The sequence below is a fragment of the Nylanderia fulva genome, unplaced genomic scaffold, assembly GCF_048542155.1.
Source record: "Nylanderia fulva isolate GAGA-0341 unplaced genomic scaffold, ASM4854215v1 Scaffold277, whole genome shotgun sequence".
NCBI lineage: Eukaryota > Metazoa > Arthropoda > Insecta > Hymenoptera > Formicidae > Nylanderia > Nylanderia fulva.
In genome coordinates, this window is record NW_028190344.1 from 1 (window position 1) to 25,424 (window position 25,424).

The window sequence follows — 25,424 nt, forward strand, 5'->3', positions numbered from 1 at the left end:
TTTTACAAAAGCTCATTCTACGCAATTACAAAAGTAAATTTACATATAATACACGACATTCGACTTTTGATTATTATAGAAATGGTATAATACATTTGTATAACAATCAGAAAATATTGTATATTTACATAACTATATGCAGACACGACCAAGATAATTGTTAATTTCTATTTAGTTTCATAATAGTATATTAGCTAACAAGTACGAGAGATCGTAAATCGGCCGAGAGTGCGGAAGTTTGGCGCACGAGGCGAAGCCAAGTGTGACAATCCGCACGATTGGCCGATTTATGACCCGCACATGTTGGCTACGATATTTTGTGTGACCGGTGCGTGGAAAGAAAGCCCTTTCTAAAATCCCATTATGTGCGTAAAAAGCGACTTTTCGCGCGCCGGTTGCACAACAATTATTTAGAAAAATATCTATTTTTGTTCAAAAGTTATTTTATTTTGTGATTATCTTATTTTATACATAATACAAAAAAAGTAACTATAGTGATAAATATATCAGGTTTGTATAATGTTATAAAAAAATTGTTATATTTGTTGTGTACCTCGGGTAAGGCACAAGGGGTCGCGCCAAATTAGGATGAGAATCCGGGGCATCAGGGCTTGTATCGGGTTGATTAAATGAATGCACTTCACTTTTTCACTATTAAAGAACTTTTATTCCAATTAACCACTTGACGTTTTCTTTATTTTAACCATGTTACACTTGTACGTTACGTATATCAGTTTAGCGGCACTATTTAACTATGACTTCGTGAATCGCGCGCGCGACTGCGATAAGATGTTATAGATCGCACGCGGTTAGCAAGGTTACTTTAAATTAACGACTCAAGAACAACTGCGGGGCGCGTCTCCTGCTTCGTTTTTATAGTCTCGCTTTTTGGAAGTTCCTTGATCGGAAGGGGTGCCTGGCAACGGGCCCCCTCGGTCAAGGACCTAGGTGCAAGCGAAGTAAATTCCAAGTCCTTCCGCTTTGCTTGCACATTGGGCAATTTCGGTTCCGCGTGTATCTCGCAGCGTATGCGTTTTTACGCGGTCAGTGCCCGTCGTCAAGCGGATGTAATATGAGTAGTTATTTCTTAATAGTTATATCTTTTAGGGATATAACATATTGTATCACAAATTAGACGACGTTACATTTTATAAATATTTAATTTTGATGTAATGTTTATTACTTTATATGACCTTTCTATGATATAATATTTATCATATTTTATTATTTTATATTTCCCAGTAAACACTCAGGGATCATTTACGTAATAATTACATAATGTTTTATATGTATATATTACAGATCATCATAACGAAACTGTGACGTATCGTTTATGTCAATAACGTAATGAATCTATAATTGTTACATAGAATTGTTATATAATTTTAACGTTACTTTGTTATGTAACATTTATGAAATTTGGTGAATGTAAATATGCATTCTCTAAAAGTTTCGTAAATGCTACGTAATTTTGATGACATAATTGTAACGTTATGTTAAATACGTAACATTTAAGTTTCTTTGTGAATGTAAATGTGCATACTCTAAAATTTTCGTAAATGCTACGTAATTTTAATGATATAATTGTAACGTTATGTTAAATACGTAACATTTATGTATTTTGGTGAATGTAAATGTGCATTCTCTAAAAGTTTCGTAAATGCTACGTAATTTTAATGACATAATTGTAACGTTATGTTAAATACGTAACATTTATGTTTCTTTGTGAATGTAAATGTGCATACTCTAAAATTTTCGTAAATGCTACGTAATTTTAATGATATAATTGTAACGTTATGTTAAATACGTAACATTTATGTATTTTGGTGAATGTAAATGTGTATACTCTAAAAGTTTCATAAATACAACATAACTCTAATTACGTAATAGTAACGTTATGTTAAATACGTAATATTTATGTAGTTTGATAAATGTAAATGTGCATACTCTAAAATTTTCGTAAATGCTACGTAATTTTAATGACATAATTGTAATGTTATATTAAATACGTAATATTTATGTATTTTGATAAATGTAAATGCACATACTCTAAAATTTTTGTATATACTACGTAATTTTAATGACATAATTGTAACGTTATGTTAAATACATAACATTTATGTATTTTGGTGAATGTAAATGTGTATACTCTAAAAACTTTATAAATACGACATAACTCTAATTACGTAATTGTAACGTTATGCTAAATACGTAATTCATGTATTTTGGTGAATGTAAATGTATATCTCTAAAAATTTTATAAATGCTATACAACTGTAACGACATAATTGTAACATTAGTTTAAATATGTAACATTGACATTTTTTTATCGACATTAATGTATATATTCAGTAAAAACTTTATAACCGTTATACATAACGAAATTTGCGATATCACATTAAATATAAAAATGTATGTAACTTTGTTGACATCTTTGAGCGTTCTGAAAAAAGGGCATGCATATATCAATGAAAAAAGTATCTGGCAATACATCTTTGAATATTTTCTTAATATATGTATAATTACTTTCAATATTATTTATTAACGTCATTAAATACTTTGTAAAAAAATGGAATTTAATATAATTATTATATATATGTGTATATACATAATCAAATATTTCGAGTTCATTTTTTTATAAAGTACTTAATAATGTTAATATAAAATTATAAATGTCGGAAGTAATTAATACACATCAAGAAAATGTTCAAAAATGTATTCTATATAGATACGTTTTTTCAATGATATTTTATTTCGAACGCTCAGACATCAACAAAGTTACATATTTATTTTTATATTTAATGTGATATCATAATTTTGTTATTATATTGCAACAATTACACGGTTTTTACAGATATGTATACGCATTGGTGTCAACAAAATAATGTTATTACTTATTTAAAATAACGTTACAATTATGTCATTAGAGTTACGTATAGTATTTATTAAGTTTTTAGAAGATACACATTTACATTCACCAATATATATACGTAAACATGACGAATTTAACATAACGTTGCAATTATATCATTAAATTACGTAGTATTTTCGAAACATTTCGAGTATACACATTTATATCCACCAAAATACATAAATGTTACATACCAAAATAACGTCAAAATTACATAACAATTCTATGTAACAATTATAGCTTTATTACGTTATTGACATAAACGAAACGTCATAGTTTCGTTTTGATGATCTGTAATATATACATATAAAACATTATGTAATTATTACATAAATGTATTTTTTTGAAATTATTTATGTTCTTTGTTTTTTAAAACGCGTAATTAGCAAATTAGATTTTATCTGCATTATGCGTCTTTATAAGTTTATGTGAACTCGGCCTTCTGATTAAGTTTGCCATGATTGGCTTAAGTGTGTGCAAGTGCGCAATCGCAAAAAGTGTCCCGCGCAGTTCGCGCTTTACTTTCAATATGGCAGCATGTACGAATACGGTAGTCATACATGCTTGAATGTCGTCTCGAAAGTAAGAACAGTGTAAAGATTTTGGTAAGTATAAGATAAGAAATAATTTAACATATTAAATACTAATAACTGATAATGATTGCGTTATGTTAAAATATTAATTCTAAAGACTGAATTTCTGTATAGAAACCAGACACACCACGGAAGAATCACGTGAAAGCTGCGTGGCTATAACAAAGGACATACCGGCACCGGCGACATAAGATATACACCTCGTGCCTCATTCTTCTTATGTTTGTAGTGAGTACAATTCATTTTATTCAATATCATATTTCCCATCTTTTCGCATGATTTCTTGCACGAGCATATATGTATAATGAGAAAAATAACATATTATTCGCACTGCTTTTTCCAATCATTAGAAGGTTAAATATTTCGAGTGTAAAGATCGGATTTTATTACCTCATAATAATTATAGATTTTTTTATTATATTTTGCATTGCACTAAAACTAAATGACGGTCTACCATTTTTCTTATAATGATATCATAATGGTAATTAATCTAATGAAAAATGATATTAATGATTAAATAGCTAATATTGTTGAGCAAGTAATTATTTGCATTAGAAAAAACTGTAGATATATACATATATTTTTTTGGAATATTTCACATATGTTATACAATTTATTATTGAATTTTCTCATAGTATAGCTCAATTACAAATCAAAGAAAATCTTTATGATTAATAAATATTTTCTACACATGAGTCTTAATTTTTTAATTTAGTGTCATTTGATTTGAATTAATTTTGTGCGAACCAAATTTTATTCAAGTAAAATATTGAAATAAACATGATAGCTTTAACTATTGAAATTTATTGTATAATGAAGTTGTAGATCTTGAAAAAGTGTTAATATTATATGTAGTATGCTTATACTGCATATAATATTAACACTTTTTCAAGATCTACATCTTCATTATACAATGAATTACAATAGTTAAAGCTATCATGTTTATTTCAATATTTTACTTGAATAAAATTTGGTGCGCACAAAATTAATTCAAATCAAATAACACTAAATTAAAAAATTAAGACTCATGTGTAGAAAATATTTATCGTAATGGTAATTAATCTAATGAAAAATGATATTAATGATTAAATAGCTAATATTGTTGAGCAAGTAATTATTTGCATTAGAAAAAACTGTAGATATATACATATATTTTTTTGGAATATTTCACATATGTTATACAATTTATTATTGAATTTTCTCATAGTATAGCTCAATTACAAATCAAAGAAAATCTTTATGATTAATAAATATTTTCTACACATGAGTCTTAATTTTTTAATTTAGTGTCATTTGATTTGAATTAATTTTGTGCGAACCAAATTTTATTCAAGTAAAATATTGAAATAAACATGATAGCTTTAACTATTGAAATTTATTGTATAATGAAGTTGTAGATCTTGAAAAAGTGTTAATATTATATGTAGTATGCTTATACTGCATATAATATTAACACTTTTTCAAGATCTACATCTTCATTATACAATGAATTACAATAGTTAAAGCTATCATATTTATTTCAATATTTTACTTGAATAAAATTTGGTTCGCACAAAATTAATTCAAATCAAATAACACTAAATTAAAAAATTAAGACTCATGTGTAGAAAATATTTATTAATTATAAAGATTTTCTTTTATTTGCAATTGAGCTATACTATAAGAAAATTCAATAATAAATTTTTAACATATGTGAAATATTTGGAAAAAATATTATATCTACAGTTTTTCTAATGCAATGGTTTCCTGGTCAACAAAATTAGCTATTTGATATTATTTATCATTGAAATTACCATTACAATCATTATAAAAAAATTATAGACCAATATTTTCTATTAATGTTTTTTTAAATATTCAAATTATATTTTATTTGTTTTAATCAATGGATTTATTTAGATTGAAAAAAAAACTGTACATGTCTCACTTGTTAAAAATATCTTATTTATCAAAATATCTTTTATTTTACAGATAAGTTTTCCATATATACAGTATCATTGCTCGTGATAAGGATATACAACGGCGTGCACACAAGGTCTTACGTAACACACGACTGCATATAAATACAGATATTTGGTGAACACACCTCATTTTACCACTTCATAATTTTCATATTTGGTGAGTACGATTCATTTTATTTTAACCTCATATTTCCCATATCTTTCGCATCATTTTTTGCACGAGCATATAATGAGAAAAACAGTAATCTTATTTGCATTGCCTTTTTGAATTATCAGAGGCTTAAACATTTCCAGTATAAATATATTGGTCTTTTAGTACCATGGCGAAATAGTTTGAGTGATGATATCTTTGTTGCATTTTTCACGTGTTAATTCTAACGAATAAAAAGTCGCAATATAAACAAAAATATTAATAAAAATCAAATAATTATACAGTACATTTTATGCATATTACCATTATTATGATAAAATATAATTTAAAAGTATCTGATATGTATCGGATACTTTTAAAGTATCTGAGTATCTGTATCAATATACATTTTGATTTGTGTATCTGTATCTGTATCTAGATATATTTTTTTACACGTATCTGTATCTATATCGAGATACATTTTAAATGTATCTTACTCATCACTGATGTATATACAGGGTAGGCCATTTTAATCTTTCCACTAAAATTTCTCAAAATCCAAAAATTTAAGACAAAAATGTTTCAGATAAAAGTTGTATGGTTTCAAGGGGGACATGAGATGGTGTCATTGATTTGACCTTGAATAGCCATTTGAAGGTTACGTAAAGGTCAACTTCAATTTCTTAAATGGAACACTATATTTTTTCTTGCATACTTTTGTAGCTGACTTCGAGATCTTTCCAAAACACTACAATAAAATATTTTTTCATGAAGTATTTTTCGAGTTATTAAGGCTGCAAAGTTGCAGTATTTTGACATAAAATACAAAATATCTTGGGAAATATTCATTTTTCGATTATCATACCTTAATACTTTTATGCACAGAATAATGAGACGAATCAATTGGTGTAAAGAAAACACATAGTTGTCTTAAAGAAAAATTATCTAACTGCTTATTGCAATTTTCATATTTTTTTTTAAAGGTAACTATGTGTTTTCTTTACATCAACTGATTTATCTCATTATTCTGTGCATAAAAGTATTAAGGTATGATAATCGAAAAATGAATATTTCCCAAGATATTTTGTATTTTATGTCAAAATACTGCAAATTTGCAGCCTTAATAACTCGAAAAATACTTCATGAAAAAATATTTTATTGTAGTGTTTTGGAAAGATCTCGAAGTCAGCTACAAAAGTATGCAAGAAAAAATATAGTGTTCCATTTAAGAAATTGAAGTTGACTTTCACGTAACCTTCAAATGGCTATTCAAGGTCAAATCAATGACACCATCTCATGTCCCCCTTGAAACCATACAACTTTTATCTGAAACATTTTTGTCTTAAATTTTTGGATTTTGAGAAATTTTAGTGGAAAGATTAAAATGGCCTACCCTGTATATGTATATGTAAATGTGTATATATAATTATAAAATACCAGGGTTGGGAAGTAACGAGTTACTTGTAACGAAGTTACAGTTACAGTTACTTTTTTTCGGTAACTGTAACTTAACTTCGTTACTTTTCTCCATCTGTAACTGTAACTGTAACTTAGTTACATTTTTTTAGTAACTAGTAACTATTTTAACAGTTACTTTATTAATTACTTTTTTTGGAAACATTCGCTAAAAATATCGTTTAAGTATGGTAGCCGTTATATTGTTAAATTAAATTTTAATAACAGTAGCATATATATATATATATATATATATATATAGATCTTCATATATAATTTAATTTTTTACCTAAAATTTTTATTTTGTGTACATAAAATAATACAACACATAATTACAATCGACCAATCACAGTCAAGTATTTAAAAAAATTCTTAAATGTAATAATTAATCGATTTGCTTGCGACTTTGCGATTACAATTTAGTAAGTTACCATATATAACTATTTTTACTGTTGTATATAAAGGTCATTCATACATTGATGGTAATCGCAAAGTCGCAAGCAAATCGATCAATATTACATTCAAGAATTTTTTTAAATACTTGACTGTAGTTGTGCATAATATGTAAGCTCCTTATATTTAAAATAATGTATAATTATTTTTAAAAAGTAATTGAAAAGTAACGACTCGTTACTTTTTAATTAACTGTAACTGTAACGAGTTATTTTTTAAAATTGATAACTTGTAACTGTAACTAGTTACTGTTTCAATAAGATAACTGTAACTGTAACTAGTTATTTTTACAAAGTAACTTTTCCAACCCTGTAAAATACTATATATGAAATCTGTCCATATATAATTACATATAATTAAATATATAATTCCATATAACACAGAAAGATTGCAGACATAATTAAAATGTTACAGTGATGCAATTTACATAATATAGTCTTATATATGATATATAATCTATAATTTTATATAAGATCATTTTACAATATGTAAATTGCGTCACTAACATTTTAATTATGTCTGCAATCTTTTTATGTTATATGGGATATAATTAAATCTAATATATGGACAGATTTCATATGTAGTTTTTAGTTTTATACAATTATATATATAATCAATTTATATATATGATTGTATATAAAAAATTTTTACCGAAATGAAAAATGTATTTAAAATATTATTTTAGATTATTAGAGTATTATATCAGATTTCTAGATTATTTCACTATTGTTAGCATTAAATTTTTTGATATAAATGAAATACTTAAGGAATGTGAATTACATTTTTTTCTATTTTCTATTAGTATCCGTTAAATATTACGTAAATTATATTTTTATTATTGGATTAGTTTGTATGAAAGAAAACCTGCAAAAGTCCACTTTAAAAATATTTTTTATTTATCAAAATATTTTTATTGTCCAGATAAGCTTCCTATATACAATCTCACTGATAAAGGAGAATATAACATAAGCAATAAAGGCGACGTATAAGGCATATCCAATAATCTATCTTCGTACATATAATCGCAATTTAGCTTTTCTGTTTCTTTATAAGATTATATCATGTCCAAGTCAAAATTACGACTAGACATTACTTCTTTAACGCCAAGGCAGCGGCGACGTATTTTTTTAAAAAAATTCAATAATATTTGCCAAATGAATATTGAATCAAATTTGGAAGTTCAAAATAATATAAGTGGATCAAATGGACCAGAAAATATCGAACAATTACCTCAACAACAAAATGTACTAAAGGAAATTAATTTTAATTATTCCAATGTAATGCATACTCACAAGATTACTGAAAATGAAGATGATTTAATTTTCAAACATTTGAGAATTGGTACTGATAATAATAGTTCTCATTCAAGTATTTCAAGTGATGAATTTTCTAATAAAACAGATATTATTAACGACATCCGATTATGGGCTATTGAAAATCATGTCAGTCATTCTGCTACTAGTAGTTTACTGAAAATTCTAGTAAAATATGGCCATAATCTTCCTCTTGATGCTCGAACTCTGTTCCAAACTCCCAAGCAAGTAGACATTATTGAAATGACACCAGGCAAATATTATCATGCAGGTTTAAGTGATAGTTTAAGAAAATCTATTCGTAAGCATTATTGTCAAAGTAATTTACCATCTCAAATAAATATTAATGTGAATATAGATGGTCTTCCTTTAACAAAATCTTCTGGCAGTCAATTTTGGCCTATTTTAGGTAGTATAGTTGCAGATTTTTACACTGAACCGTTTATAATTGGTGTTTATCATGGTTTTCAAAAGCCAAAATGTTGCAATACTTTTCTGAAATATTTCAAGGATGATTGTCTTGAAATTTTTCGAACTGGTATTGTACAGTATGGCAAAAAAATAACTGTAAAATTGAATGCATTTATCTGCGATGCTCCTGCAAAATCATTTATCAAGGGAACTAGAGGACATAATGCGTATTTTGGATGCGGTAATTGTATTCAAGAGGGAGATTACGTAGAAAATCGAGTAACGTACCCAGAAATTAATGCAATATTAAGGTCAGATGAATCATTTAAATTAAAACAACAAGAAGAACACCATAAAATGACTTCAAATCTTGAAGACTTAAACATTGGAATGGTTACTCAATTTCCTTTAGACTACATGCATCTCGTACTATTAGGAATAATGAAAAGATTATTGCAGTTTTGGATTAAAGGCAAACATAATGTTCGTATGGTTGCAACTCAGATAACTCTTGCTTCAACTTCTTTATTATCTATGTCATCATTCTTACCCAAAGAATTTGCTAGAAAACCAAGGAAATTAGATGAGGTCGATCGCTTTAAAGCCACCGAATTAAGACAATTATTATTATATACTGGGCCAGTAATTTTTTTGAAAAAATTACCACGCGATAAATATGTTCATTTTTTGAGTCTAAGTATAGCAATTCGAATTTTATGTAGCAAAAAATATTGCGTACAACTGCTTGATTATGCACACAATTTACTATTGTATTTTGTTGAAAATTATGGCACATTATATGGTTGTCAATATATATCATATAACGTTCATAATTTAATTCATCTGTGTTATTATGTAAAATTATGGGGAGTGTTAGATGAATTTAGCGCGTTTAAGTTCGAAAATTACATGCAAAAAATTAAATCAAAGATAAGATCTTCAAGTCAACCATTAGAACAATTAGCCAATCGTTGTATAGAAGAAGATAATTTGGATATAACAAATGTAGAAAAGATTTATCCAATATCAAAAGTACGTATTATAAATGGCAGAAAGATAATAAAATCGGTTCAATGCAAGGGTTTCTATCTTAGTACAAGAACTGCTGATAATTGTTGTTCTTTATTAGATGGTACAACGGTTTCGCTTACGAAAATTTATTTTAAAAATAAACAGATTTATGTTACTGCTAAAAAGTATTTGAATATTAAATCATTTTTCCACATTCCATGCGACTCTTTCAATATCGGTATTAAACAAATTAACGAGTTACAATATGAGTTAATTACTATTCCATTGTTTGATATTAAATTAAAATGCGTAAAATTGCCTTTATGTGACGAAGAAGCTGTAGTATTGCCTTTACTACACCAACAAGAAATATGTTAATGGCGAGTACTTATATATTGATATAATCTATAATTGAAAACAATATTAAATATTAAATTACTTAACAAATTTTACTTTTTTAACAGATTATTAATAATGGCGAAAAATTTCGCTGTCGTTACTTTTCCAAGCGATGGAAATAATGAAGAAGAAATTGTATCAGAAGTTCCATCTTTATGGCTTTCTTTCAATTTAAAAGAATGCTGGTGGCCATTGGTAAAAAATGTAAATACCTTTATTATAAAACAAATTCCACCTGTTATTAATGATCCTAAATGGGAATCTTATCCCATTAAATTTCATGGATATTATGGTAAGTTATATTTTATTTTAGAATTTATGTAATTGTTTTTTTAATATTTTTAAAAAATAATGTAATTTCTAAATACGATTTTGTCTCAATTTAGATTCATTAGAGGAAGCTAGACAGAGAGCAACGAACTATTCTTCAAGTGAGGAAAGCAATATAAATGAAATAAAGAAGTCACGCACAAGACAGTTGAATAAAACTGTTTCTCACAATGAGTCTGAATCTGATTCTGATGACTCACGTTTAGTTATACCAAATCCACCAAATCTTACTGTAAATACAAATGCCTCGCAATCAGTTAACAAAAGTCAATCTATCGCAACTGTTATTAATTCATCAGTTGTCAGCAATGATATTGACCTGGAGATTCTTGATGGAACTTTAGTACCACTTAAAAGTAATTTTTATTTTAAAATTCTTTAATTCAATTTACTTATATTATTTTCATAATATAAGTTTTTTTCATTACAGTTATTACAGTTATTATTGTTTATTATGTGAATAATCTAATATTTCTTTAATGTTAATTTTTAGGTATACAGGATGTACATACGTTAATATCAGATGGATTCGAAAAAATGGAAGGTATTGTATTTATTTTTGTCTTATAATCTTATTGTCTTATAATATACTTTATATCTATTTTTGGCACTGTTTATTCAATACTATTAATTTTTCAGGTCATTTTAAAAATATATATACAGCTATAACTACAGTTACATTAGGAATACAAGATCTAAATGTTCATTTAACAAATATAGAAAAACAAAATAATCAACATAAATCCAAAGCATCTGTCACGGATACATCAAATATACATCAATTTTTTCCATTTAAAAATATAAATGAAGTAACAGCTTTTGAAAACCGTTTATCAGAAAATGTAGATGAGTACAACAAATTTGTAAGTTTAATTTAGCTTATTTAAATGCAAATTTCATCTAAATAGAACAATAGAAACTGTATTATCGGTATGTTTTATTTCTAAAGATGCTGTATATATCTCGCATAGGCGGAAGGTCCGCCAAGGAAAATTTAATTCGCATATACCGAACTTTATTTTCCAATGAAGTTGCCAAAGAATCATCTTGGAAAGGATTGCGAAATCATTTTAAAATTAGTAGCTTAAAGTATATATTAATGGGAATACTAGGTAAAATATATTTTTATATTTATTTTTATAAACAAGTTTATAAAATAAAATTTAATTTAATGTATTGTAATATTTCAGCAACAATTTCCGGTCAACATCAATTCACAAACAAAGAATTTGAAGAGGTCACAAAAGAATGGTTTCGCCAAGGTGGTCAGAGGCTTAGCAGACAAAAAGATTTCGAAGAAATAAATCCGCAAGTCATTTAAATGTTTCAGATGCTTATGATTTATTTTCATTATAATTTTTTTCTATAGTGGCTAGAGTCTATTAATATAACAAAAATATTTTTCTTTTCCTAATTTTTTTTATTGAATAATTAATACTTAAGTTTTTAGATTTTTGTGTTCTAAATTCATATAGTCTGCACTGTTTCTTTTCATTATGAGTTCTTATATATATATATATAACGTCATTACTTGAATTAAATATTTCTTTTAAGAGAATTAGCAGACTTAGTAAGCATCATTTATTGATACTTTTGAATAACAATTTTGTTTCAATTTTTTTTGAATTACAAAAAGTATAACCGTATTTTCTCCATGCAATTTGAATTATGTTTACATTTTTGTTTAAATTAAATTTAATATATTTTTGTTTAAATTAAACTCTAACGATACACACTCATGTATTTTCGACAAATTATTAATGAATTACACATGAATCTCAAAAGTATAATTTGGATGAGTGTATTGATGAAAAGTTTATTGATGTGAGAATTATATAGTTTTTATATGAAAAGTCTATAGAAAATTTACTTTATACTAATGTATATATAGTGTTAAAACCAAAAAATGAAGTCGCGAATACTCGTGTGTATCGTAAGAGTTAATTTTATAATAATTATTATTATAAATTTATGTTTTTATTTAAATTTAATTAATTTATGTTATTAACGATTATTACAAGTGTAATACTACACTTCGCAACAAAATTAGAAAATTATCATAGTCTGATATTTAAAAGCATTTTAAAACTAGAAAACTCAAAGTTTTCAATGGAGATTTTTTAACGGAATTTCTTTACACAGATTTTACTATAAACTACTTTAAAATAAGCCTTATATAATTGTAGAAAAAAAACTTTAACATTGATAGGCGATTACGGAAAGAACAAATTTTTTATCAACTTTATTAATGGTATTAAAATATAGTATTTTTTTTTTAAATGCATTTTTATAAACATTGCGTTACGAATTGTGTTTTGATGTTTTGAAATAAACAGCATTTTCAGGCCTTTTTAAAAAACTTCATATTTGTTGTCGGTATTGGTAATACCCACAGGAAAGTTACAAGGTTGGACTTACACTTTGTGTGTGTACATGTGTGTGTGTGTGTGTGTATGTGTGTAAGATGTGTGTGTGTGTGTGGAAAGGGTATGAGTGAGTATGTGTGGGATGTGTGTGAGCGTGTATGAAGTGTGTGAATGTGTGTGGAGTGTGTGTGAGTATGTGGAATGTGTATAGGATATGTGTGTTTGTATAGGGTGCGCGCGAGTGTATGTGTATGTGTGAGTGTGTGTGTGGAATGTGTATATATGAATAAGGTATGTATGGGGTATGTATGAGTGTGATGGTGTGTGCATGTGTGGGGTGTGTGTGAGTGTGTATATGAAGTGTGACTGTGTATGGAGTGTGTATCAGATATGTGTGAGTATGTATGGAATGTGTATGAATGAGATCAGTATGTGTGTGGAATGTGTGAGTGTATAAAGTGAGTGTGTATGGAATGGGTATAAATGAGATCAGTATGTGTGTATGGGATGTGTGTGAGTGTATGGAGTGAGTGTGTATGAAGTATGAGTGTGTATGGAATGTATGTGTGTGAAGTGTGTATCGGATATGTGTGAGTGTGTATGGAATATATATGAATGAGGTCAGTATGTGTGTGTGGGATGTGTATGACAGACACACATTATATACATACTTACACACATTCTTAAAAACACCTTCCCCCACATATAAATTATATATATATATATATATACTACACATTTATACATCCACACTTATACATTACACACCTCCGCACACACCATGCACATCACACATACCCTATACGCACTCATACACACACACACACACACACATGCCCCCCCCCCACACACACTTCTCACACATACACCTCCTTATGTACACATACTTTTCACACATATATACACCCCGCACACACCCATACACGTTCACACACATCGCACACATGCTCACACGTACCCCACACACGCTTACACACACCCATACTCTACACACACTCCACACATACTCACACATTCCATACACACACACATCCCACACATGCTCACATATACCCTTCTCCCCCACACACTCCACACACACACACACACACACACACACACACCCATACACACATCCCACACACACACACCCATACACGCTCACACACAGCTCACACATGCTCACACGTACCCCACACACACCTTACACACCCATACTCTACACACTCCACACACACTCACACATTCCATACACGCACACATATCCCACACTTATTCACACGTACCCTTCCCCCCACACACATACATCTCACACACACTCACACACACACTTGCACACACATACACACACGAAGTGTAAGTCCAACCTTGTAATCTTCCTGTGGGTAATACCAATATCGACAACAAATACGAGGGTTTTTTTTAGAAAATAAGCCTGAAAATGCCTATTCATTTCAAAATATCATAACTCAGAGAAACACAATCCACATAATGTAATATTTAAAAACGCATTTTGAAAGGGAAATGCTATATTTTAATACAATTAATAAAATTGATAGAAAATGAATTCTTTTTCTCCTCGTGCACGCCAAAGTTAAAGTTTTTTCTACAATTTTGTAAGGCTTTTATTGTAGAATAGCGCCGTTTGCAATAAATCTTTTAGTAAATCTTTGTAGGGAAATCTCCATTAGAGCATTAGAAAGTTGGAGTCTCATACTTGAAAATGCTTTTTGATATACTGCTCTACGATCATTTTTTGTAAACATACATGAATTTGAATTTGATTCTTTCTAATTTTGTGACCCTAATTTTGTTGCGAAGTGTATTAAAATATAAGCGCAATTTTCTGCTTGTTTATTATTATCAGTTATTTAGCAGTTGTTTATTATTTACAGCTATAAATATATATTAAAAGTTTTCTGTTAAAAAGAATCTGTAATATAATTTAAATTATATTATAATTTATCATTATGATTGCGAATTGAAAAAAAACAGTTTTATAAATGTTAATTAGTAATGTTTGTTGAAAAATTCATTTTTTAACAATTTATAAAAATAAAGAATTGTTAAAAAAACCAATATTATATTGTTATATTTATATATATATACACGATTTTTAAAAAATATCTTAATAATATAGATTATATATATATATATATATATATAATTCTTTTAATTTAATCAATTAAAAACAGCTCATTAATAATTTCATCCAATCAATAATTTTACGCTGTTAAAATTAATTTTTATTTACTAAAAGTTGATGAAACTATTGATTCTTAAAAAGATTACTGATATAGATATGATATGTATGTTTAAGGCAAAATTACGTATTATATAGCAACATTATCCTGTATATAATATGTAACAAAATGACGTAACAAATATTTAAAATTTAAATAAATAATTATATAACTATAGCAGAATAGTCTCTTTATTTTAATCATTGATGCATATATATATATATTATAATATATACATTTATCGATGATTAGACTGAAGAAAGATTGTTCTGTTATAGTTTTGTAATTTTATGTTTAAATATTAGTTATTTGTTACGTCATTTTGTTACATATATATAACATAATGTTGCTGTATATAATACGTGATAATTTGACCTAAACATTACCTATAAATTACATAATGGTTACCAGAACAGAGGATATCTGTTCTGTAAATGTTACAAATAATATTTAATAGGTTCTGTTATAGTTACATAATTTTATACCTAAATTTTATGTATTTGTTACGTTATTTTGTTACATATTACATACAACATAATGTTGCTGTATACAATACGTAACATTTGACCTAAACATTACCTATAAGTTACATAATGGTTACCAGAACAGAGAATATCGGTTCTGTAAATGTTCTGTAAATGTTATGTAAATGTTACAAATAATATTTGATAGGTTCTGTAATAGTTACGTAATTTTATGTCTAAATTTTACGTATCTATTACGTTTAAATTTTATGTATCTATTACATATCATATACAGGCATAATGTTGCTGACATTTCCATCTAAACGTTACTTAATAGTTGACATAACGGTTACCAAAACAGGGAACAACCGTTTTGTATATGATCTGTAAAAGTTACAGAACAGTGTTTATTGGGTTTCTTACTTTTAAAAACTTAAATCGATCTCAACGAAATAGAAACTATAAATTTAAAGTGTAAGACAGGCAATAAGAGCCAAATCGCGGATGACAGTGCGTTATCCCAACAAAACTAAAATTTTTTCCGTTAGAATTAATTACCTGTGCACAAGGTAATTTTACTTGGTCACGGCCAAGATTTAAAATTGGAATAATCTCTACAAGAGATTTAATTCCATACATGTCATCCCCTCTTCCCCCCTAAAGAAATAAATGCGAGAGAAAAATATAGATCCAAAAGTCTGAATCGGGAAATAGAAACTAGCTGTTTAAAATCCGTTATGAAATAATAGAAATCTCCAAAAAAATTTATTTATTTTATATATAATAATTTAATCTAAAAATTTAACACGGCTCTGTAATATAAATATAAATTTAAAGTGTAAGATAGGCAATAAAAGCCAATCGCGGAAGACAGTGCGTTATCCCAACAAAACTAAATTTTTTCGTTAGAATTAAATATCTGTGCACAAGGCACTAAATTTTACTTGATCACGGCCAAGATTTTAAAATATGAAATAATCTCATATTTGAGATTTAATTTCAATAACCCTTTAACCTCCCTACGGAAATAAATAAATAAATGCAAGAGAAAAATATAGATCCGAAAGTCGCTGAATCGGGAATCGAACCCGAGACCTTTCGCTTGCCGAACGACTGCTCTTCCAACTGAGCTATTCAGATCCTTTCGATTCTATACTTTTCTCTGTTATATAAATAATAATGTTGATAAACAAACGCTTTTTCAGCCAGCGTGTATAAGTTAAGAGTTTAACACGGTTCTGTAATATGAATATAAATTTAAAGTGTAAGACAGGCAATAAGAGCCAATCGCGGAAGACAGTGCGTTATCCCAACGAAACTAAATTTTTTCGTTAGAATTAAATATCTGTGCACAAGGCACCAAATTTTACTTGGTCACGGCCAAGATTTTAGGGTGCCTTGTGCACAGATATTTAATTCTAACGAAAAAATTTAGTTTCGTTGGGATAACTGTCTTCCGCGATTGGCTCTTATTGCCTGTCTTACACTTTAAATTTATATTAATTTAATCAATCAGATGAAAAAATTTTCCAATGAGCGCCAGTAAATAAAATCACAAAGATTAAATATTTAGAAATCGTAAACGACCAAACTGAACAAATGTATTTATTAATTTATTCAAACTTCTTCATTACGTTTCGATCTTTGTTTGAAGTCTTTATCAAATGAGAACCGTTACGTGTTAAAAAGCAAATTATTTTGATGTCTTTATAATAAAAATTAAATATAATTAAATATATGATAGTCACCACTTTAAAAGTTCTATATATGTATAAACACATGTATCTTCTTTGATGTTTAACTTTAAGAGTCGGTAGTTAAACATCAAAGAAGATGTGTTTATACATATATAGAACTTTTAAAGTGGTGACTATCATATATTTAATTATATTTTATTTTTATTATAATGACATCAAAATAATTTGCTTTGTAACACGTAACGATTCTCATTTGATAAAGACCTAAAACAAAGGTCGAAACGTAATGAAGAAGTTTGAATAAATTAACATTTGCCCAGTTTGGTCGTTTACGATTTCTAAATATTTAACCTTTGTGATATTAATTTAAGTCTATTAATTTTTCTAACATACAAAGTCTTATTTTAACTTATGTTTTAAGATAAATAATTGCTCTTACATTGTAACGCACCAATACAACATGAAAAAAAATTTTGTTCCATTGATTCAAAATATTGCATATTATTTTTCGTCTTTACGTTGCTGATATATATTCAGATAATAAAGCATTTTTAGCATATTATGCTTTTTTAATTTAAAAAAGAAAAGACACACTCAAAGAAAAAGTTGTGCCGTGTACGGAAAGAATACAATAGAAGAACGAACTACAGAAAATTATTTGCCAGATTCCGTACCGGAAATTTTGATCTCGACGATGCTTAAGACGGCCTGTCGAAGTTAATGACGATCAAATTAAAACATTAATTAAAAATAATTTACGTTACATGATCCGAATAATTGCGAAGATTTTTAAAATATTGCAAAATAGTTTTAAACAATTTCAATGTGTGTACTCTGTATAAGTTATCGGAAAAAATTCAACAGAACAAATTTTTGTATGCAATTTACTGTACAAACGAGAAAAGATTCATTTTTTATATAGGGTGTCCTGCAACATGATGTCCATACTAAAAATATATTCTTGGTGTCACTCTAAGTCAAAAAGTCTGAATACATGCTCTAAAGTCGATTGTTTTAAAGTTATAGCGAAAAAATGCAAGTGTAATTACTTACTTATTTATTTATAATTTTTTATTAATATTTGCTTATATATACAGAGGCATTTCACGCCAAATCGACTACTTTTGGACCCGACCCCTTTCGATTTGGCTGAAAATTTTTTATCCTTTTCTACCCTATAAAAAACGTTTTTCAGAATTTTTTCAAATTTTTTTACCCAACCAAAAAAAAGTTATGAATTTTTGAAAAAAATGGCTTTTTTTTTTAAATAGCTATAACTTTTTCAAAATTTGATTTATGAGGACGTTTTTTTTTAAATTTTTGTTTTTAAATGTACTTTTTGAAAAAAATACAAAAAATTTATTCAAACCTATCTTCATCGTTTTTTTTAGATTTTCGGAAAAAATCGAAAATTTCTCGATAATTACCATTTTTTCTTTTTTTTTCTTTTTATTATATCAAACTTTGACATTTTCTGCTAATCCTCAAATTTTTTCAGAGTGGTGTTTTTTTTATTTCTATTTTTTTCCAATTAAAAAAAAATTTTTTTTAACTAGCCTTATTTCTCATAACACCATTTTAAAAAATTTTGAAGGTGTTCAGAGAACTTCCAAATTTGAAAAAAAAAAAAACAAAAATTGAAAGTGGTAACATCGAAAAAATTTGATTTTTTTCGAAAAATTAAGATAAAAAATAGAAGGAAGCTCTGAATTATTTTTTTGTATTTTTTTTCGAAAATTATATTTAAAAACGAAGAAAATAAAAAAAAAAGTTTTTTGGTCCATTTTTGGACAAATGACGGGCATTTAAAAAAACACATCTAATAAATTTGGACTCAAATCTATCATTTTAAAATATTCTACTTTTTAATTCGTCAATTCTGTGTTATACCTGACAAAGATGGTTGCCTCATGGTCAAAGATTATTCGAACGCTACAGAATCAAAATTGTGTAAATTATTTAAACGTGCGCGAAAATAAGTGTTTTATTAGGTTAAGAATTATTGTATATAAAAGATTATAATAATGTAATAAACTATTTAACTAAGCCATTCCAACCATAAAACGTTGAGTGTCAAAAAAAATTTTTTTTGAATGCCCGTCATTTGTCCAAAAATGGACCAAAAAACAACTTTTTGTTTTCATTTTCTTTGTTTTTGAATATAGTTTTCGAAAAAAAATACAAAAAAATTATTCAGAGCTTCCTTCTATTTTTTATCTTAATTTTTTCGAAAAAAATCAAATTTTTTCGATGATTACCACTTTCAATTTTTGTTTTTATTTTTTTTTCAAATTTGGAAATTTTCTGAACACCCTCAAAAGTTTTCAGAATGGTGTTATGAGAAATAAGGCTAGTTAAAAAAAAATTTTTTTTAATTGGAAAATAACTAGAAATAAAAAAACACCACTCTGAAAAAATTTGAGGGTTTGCAGAAAATATCAAAGTTTGACATATAATTAAAAGAAAAAGTAATCAAAAATAGTAATCATCGAGAAATTTTCAATTTTTTCCAAAAATCTAAAAAAAACGATGAAGATAGGTTTGAATAATTCTTTTGTATTTTTTTTCAAAAAGTATATTTAAAAACAAAAATTAAAAAAACGTCCCAATAAGTCAAATTGTGAAAAAGTTATAGCTATTTAAAAAAAGCCATTTTTTTCAAAAATTTATAACTTTTTTTGGTTGAATAAAAAACAACTTTTTGTTTTTATTTTCTATGTGTTGAATAAATATAGTTTTCGAAAAAAAATACAAAAAAATTATTCAGAGCTTCCTTCTATTTTTTATCTTAATTTTTCGAAATTTTGAAAAAATTCTGAGAATCGTTTTTCATAGAAAAGAATAAAAAAACTTTCAGCCAAATCAAAAGGGGTCGGGTCCAAAAGTGGTCGATTTGGCGTAGAATGCCTCATATATATATATATATATATATATATATATATATATATATATATTATTTTTAATTATTATTAGACACAACACAAGCGCGCGAGCCATTATCCGATTTTATGCAATGTGTACATGACTTAATTTTTTAATAATTGTAACTTTATTTAATATTATTTTGACAACTGTCAAACTGTTCCCCTCGCAACAGCTGCTCGATGCTATGAATATGAATCGAGACAGCCAATCATGCGCGTGTGCATGTGCGTGCGTGTGTGCATGTGTGTGTGCGTGTGCGTGCATATGTGTGTGCGTGCGCGCGCGTACGTGTGTGTGTCAAATTGAATTGAGTTTAATCAAGGACGAAAACCAGCTGGTTGATGTTGAGGTATCGAAATGAAATAAATGGTTGTTTTCATATATTAAATTATGCCAAAATGAGAGTTTTCGGTATATTTTAACACCACGACAATTATTTTAAACATAAAAACACTGCAGTAAAGCGAAAAATAACTCTGTACATCGCAAGAATAATTTAGCTTGCTAAAATGTCATTTGTGTTTATTATTAATAAGCAAAATTGTATTATTTATTAATCATATCATTTTTGTTTGTTATTGTACATTTTTATAGATAAAAAGATATAGAGATTTTTATTTCCACTGTTTTGAATTAAGTCGCCACTGTCAACAGCGGACTTAGAAATCGAGTATGCAGGAGCCTTAATATTAAAAAGTACATATATCAAAAGAGAATTCTCTCAATGAGTTCTCTTTCCAAAAATATTAACGAATCGATCATTGAATTATAGTATTTATTTAGTTATTACATTTAAAAATTCGCATTATTTGTTAATAAATTCTTATATTCTCTTTGCTTAGCATACAGATGTTTCCTTCTTAACTAAATCAAATAAATTTTATATTTTTCTAGAAAAAGTTTCCTCATTAGCACTTTAAAAATCATTCTTCAAATTCCGTAAATTATTATTAACACAAACATGACAAATAGTAAACAGCACTAACAGTAATGGATGAACGATCAACAGTAGTAAAAGAAAATTTAACTACTGATCACAAAAATCTAGAGCAGAAATAATTTCCAAAAAATTGACTTCTCAGGTCACGCCGCGCGGGCTTATATGTATAGCCGAAAAAAGCATTAAGTATTAGCGGGAAACTTTTTCACATGTGCAATCCCTCGAACATGGGTATATAAGTCCGCGCGGTGCAACTCTGTTTTTCTCTCAAACTATTATCGAATTATTATATTTCATGATTATTTTAAGACGTGTGTTCTTTTATTGATTACTATATGATATGTCACGTGTATACTAAAGATAGCTTACGTTATTTAAAGAATTTATTTTTTATAAATTGTAAGCTATTTTTATCGTACACATAATAAATCATGTTGAAGAATGAACATTTTATTCAATAGGTACAGAAGAATAATTATAAAGCGCTAACGGGGAAACTTTTTCACATACACATGTGCAAAGTCTTAGATTCGACGTTAGAAATTTCTCTACTAATGAAATTATTTTTGTTCTCAATTACAATCAGCAGTTCGAAATTTTTTAAATACTTAAATATGCAGAGAACCACCAATACACAAAAAATTAAAATATATTTAATTCAATTTGGGAGTAAATATATAGTATTGAGAATGTAAGAATTAATTAACAAATAATGCTAGTTTGAAATGCAATTACTATTTAAATGAATGCTGTAATTTAATAATCGGCTCGTACATATCCTTAAAGCTTCAAGTACCATAAGATATACGAATCTATGATAGGAAAAACACAGAAAATGTTTTACATAATATGTTAATCGTCAAACTCAGTTGGGAACCCATAGGATAATTTTAGTTTACTGAATTTCTATTATGTACATAATTTTAATTTACCGAATTTCTATTATGTATATAATTTTAATATCTGAAGTTTTATTTATGTACATAATTTTAATTGTTTATCAAAATTCTATTATGTACATAATTTAATTTGTCGAATTTATATTAAGATAATTAATATTGTTACGTCCCTGGTTTACATCCCCTGAGCACCTTCATCCCTTTTCATCTCCTAGGAGGGTTGTTTGTAGACAACCGGCGTTCAAATGTTTTGGGGCGCCATGATTAGATTTGGTCTAGCTGTCGCACCGAGCGGACGCTTACGAGACCGATGGGCATTTTGGCCTATTATATATTGTATTTCTTTGCTTTATTGTATTGGGTCGTTTTATTAAAACTCCTTTCCTCATTACGAGAATTTATTCATTCCGGACGCGAGTGAGAGTGTGAGTGACATCTTTTTGTGAGACAGCGCAAGAGACGTAGCGAGGACGTAACATTTTGGGGGCTCGTCCGGGATCGAACGAACAACGAGCTACAAAAAATAATTAGGAAAATGACCACCCAACATTCGCCCAGACTAACTCGTTCACAAGCTCCGCTGCGAACACCATCGAATACGGAGACTCTTTCGGAGGAAAATGTGCTGCAAACTGCGCTCCGGGAAATCAGAGAGCTGCGAGAACAACGAGAGCAGGAGCGCACGCAATTCGAAGCTTTACTGTGACAACGCGACGAGGAACTGCGCCGGCTAGAGCAGAGAATCGTCTCGCGGAATGAAAACGAGCTAAGTCCTCCCAATAATATCGCTTGTAACTCCGATAATAGAGCTTGCGGAGATATTAGTAGTGATCTTCGCGCGAGAATCGGTTTTAAAGTAAAACCCGATACATTTGACGGGAAAGTTCCGTTGCGGGAGTTCCTCTCCCAATTTCTTTTGGTCGCGCGCGCGAATAATTGGGACGAATCCGCGAAGACCGTTGCTTTAGCCGCGAATTTAAGGGGAAAAGCGCGAACTGTGTTAGAAAATATAGAAAATTTAGATAACCTTAGTTTTACTGAATTAAAATCAAAATTAGAATTACTTTTTGGGGAGGGAAATCTTACTCAAAACTATTATTCTTTATTCACGAATCGGAAACAAAAATTCGGGGAGGATCTCGCTTCTTTTAGTGCCGAATTAGAAAGATTGTCGCGACTCGCATATCCCGAATGTCCTTACGCGGTGAGGGATAAAATCGCGTGTGCGCAATTTATCTCTGCTCTCTATGACGGTTTCTTGAGGAGGACCCTTCAATTAGAGGGGATAACCTCTTTAAATTTGGCCGTTGAGAGGGCAAAGATTATAAAAACCATTCAAGGGGAAAATTTTGAAAGAAAGAAGGAAAATTTCGGAAAATTTAACAGCGCGAATTTCCATAAGGTGGAGAGGAACGACGCGCGAAAGGATTTTGATAAAAAATACGGGAACGATAATAAGAACCATGAAAACAGCGCGCGAAAATCTGATCATGAAAATAGAAATCCTTCGAGAGGGGGATGGCGGAGAAACAATTTTTCCTTAAAGGGCAAAGAATGTTGGACGTGTGGTAAAACGGGACATTTTCGATTTGAGTGTCCTGAGGAGAAGGGAAACGCGGTTTAGTTGAGCTGTGCGGGGTGAGCTCGACTTTTTCCGAAAAAGCCCCGATATCGAATCGATTTGTAGATTTTAGTGTTGGTAGAATTAGAGAAAATGATTTTTGTTATCTCGGAAAGATTAACGGTAAAAAATGTTCTTTGAAAATAGACACGGGCTCTGATGTTTCACTTGTAAATAAAAAAATGTTCAATAAGGATGTAGAAAAGATTCGAATTAAAGATTGTAATTTGAAATATCCTACAGGAGAAAAAGTTTTAATTAATTTTCTAGTAGAAGTTAGAGTAGAGATTGGAAGATATTGTGTTTCTATTCCTATGTTTGTCGCCGCCATAAATGATAATTGTATTTTGGGAACAGACTTTCTTAAAAAGATTAATTTACAAAATATTTTTGATGAAGAATTTAATGAATTAGAGTCAAAAGAAAATAAAACTTTTAATTGTTCTAGAATTGAAAACTCTTGTAAAGTTCCAACTATTTTAAAAAATCTTTTTGAAAATAATTCTTTGAATTTGAAAGAAACAGAGAAAGAAATTTTTGCAAACTTTTTAAATGATTTCTCTGATGTATTTTCTGAAAACATTGTGGCTGGCAACTGTAGTGTTGTAGAACATGTTATTAACATAAAAGACTCTCTCCCCATTAAGCAGGCACCTCGTCGAATTCCCATTCATTTAAGGAAGGAAGTAGATAAAATTATTGAGGACATGAAAGAACAAGGAGTTATAGAGGAATCGCGAAGTCCATGGATCTCTCCACGTTATGGTAAAAAAGAAAGACGGCAGTATAAGATTTTGCATCGATTATCGAAAATTAAATAATGTGACGGTAAAAGATTCATATCCTCTTCCCAGGATTGACGATATTTTAGATCAACTCTCAGGTAACTCTTGGTTTTCCACATTAGATTTAAAGAGCGGTTATTGGCAACTAAAAGTCCGTTCCGAGGACAAAGAAAAGACGGCTTTCTCGATCGGCAGGGGTCTGTGGCAATTTACAGTAATGCCGTTTGGTTTATGTAATGCTCTCGCGACTTTCGAACGATTGATGGAAAAAGTCTTACATGGCCTTTTATTAAAAAAATGTTTAGTATATTTAGATGATATAATAATTTTCGGTAAAACTTTTGATGAAATGTTAGAGAATTTGAATTTAGTATTTTCGCGATTGAGAGAAGCTAATTTAAAAATGAATCCAAAAAAATGTATTTTCTTTCAAAGAAATACGAAATATTTGGGACATATTATTTCAGAAGATGGCATTACTACGGATCCCGAAAAGATTATAGCCGTGAGAGATTGGCCGGTTCCCCATACTAGAAAACAG

General features: G+C 28.5%; 1 protein-coding gene across 1 annotated transcript; it reads left to right on the forward strand.

The window, feature by feature from the left end:
* Positions 1-3,387: 3,387 nt before the first annotated feature.
* LOC114928637 (uncharacterized) lies at positions 3,388-12,470 on the forward strand. The gene is made up of 10 exons (XM_029317462.2): positions 3,388-3,516; positions 3,619-3,732; positions 5,473-5,619; positions 8,422-10,615; positions 10,700-10,926; positions 11,021-11,320; positions 11,458-11,508; positions 11,604-11,827; positions 11,914-12,076; positions 12,155-12,470. Exons 5-10 carry the CDS (start codon positions 10,710-10,712, stop codon positions 12,283-12,285), a joined length of 1,086 nt encoding a protein of 361 aa, XP_029173295.1. The 5' UTR covers positions 3,388-3,516; positions 3,619-3,732; positions 5,473-5,619; positions 8,422-10,615; positions 10,700-10,709; the 3' UTR covers positions 12,286-12,470.
* The last annotated feature ends 12,954 nt before the right edge of the window (positions 12,471-25,424 follow it).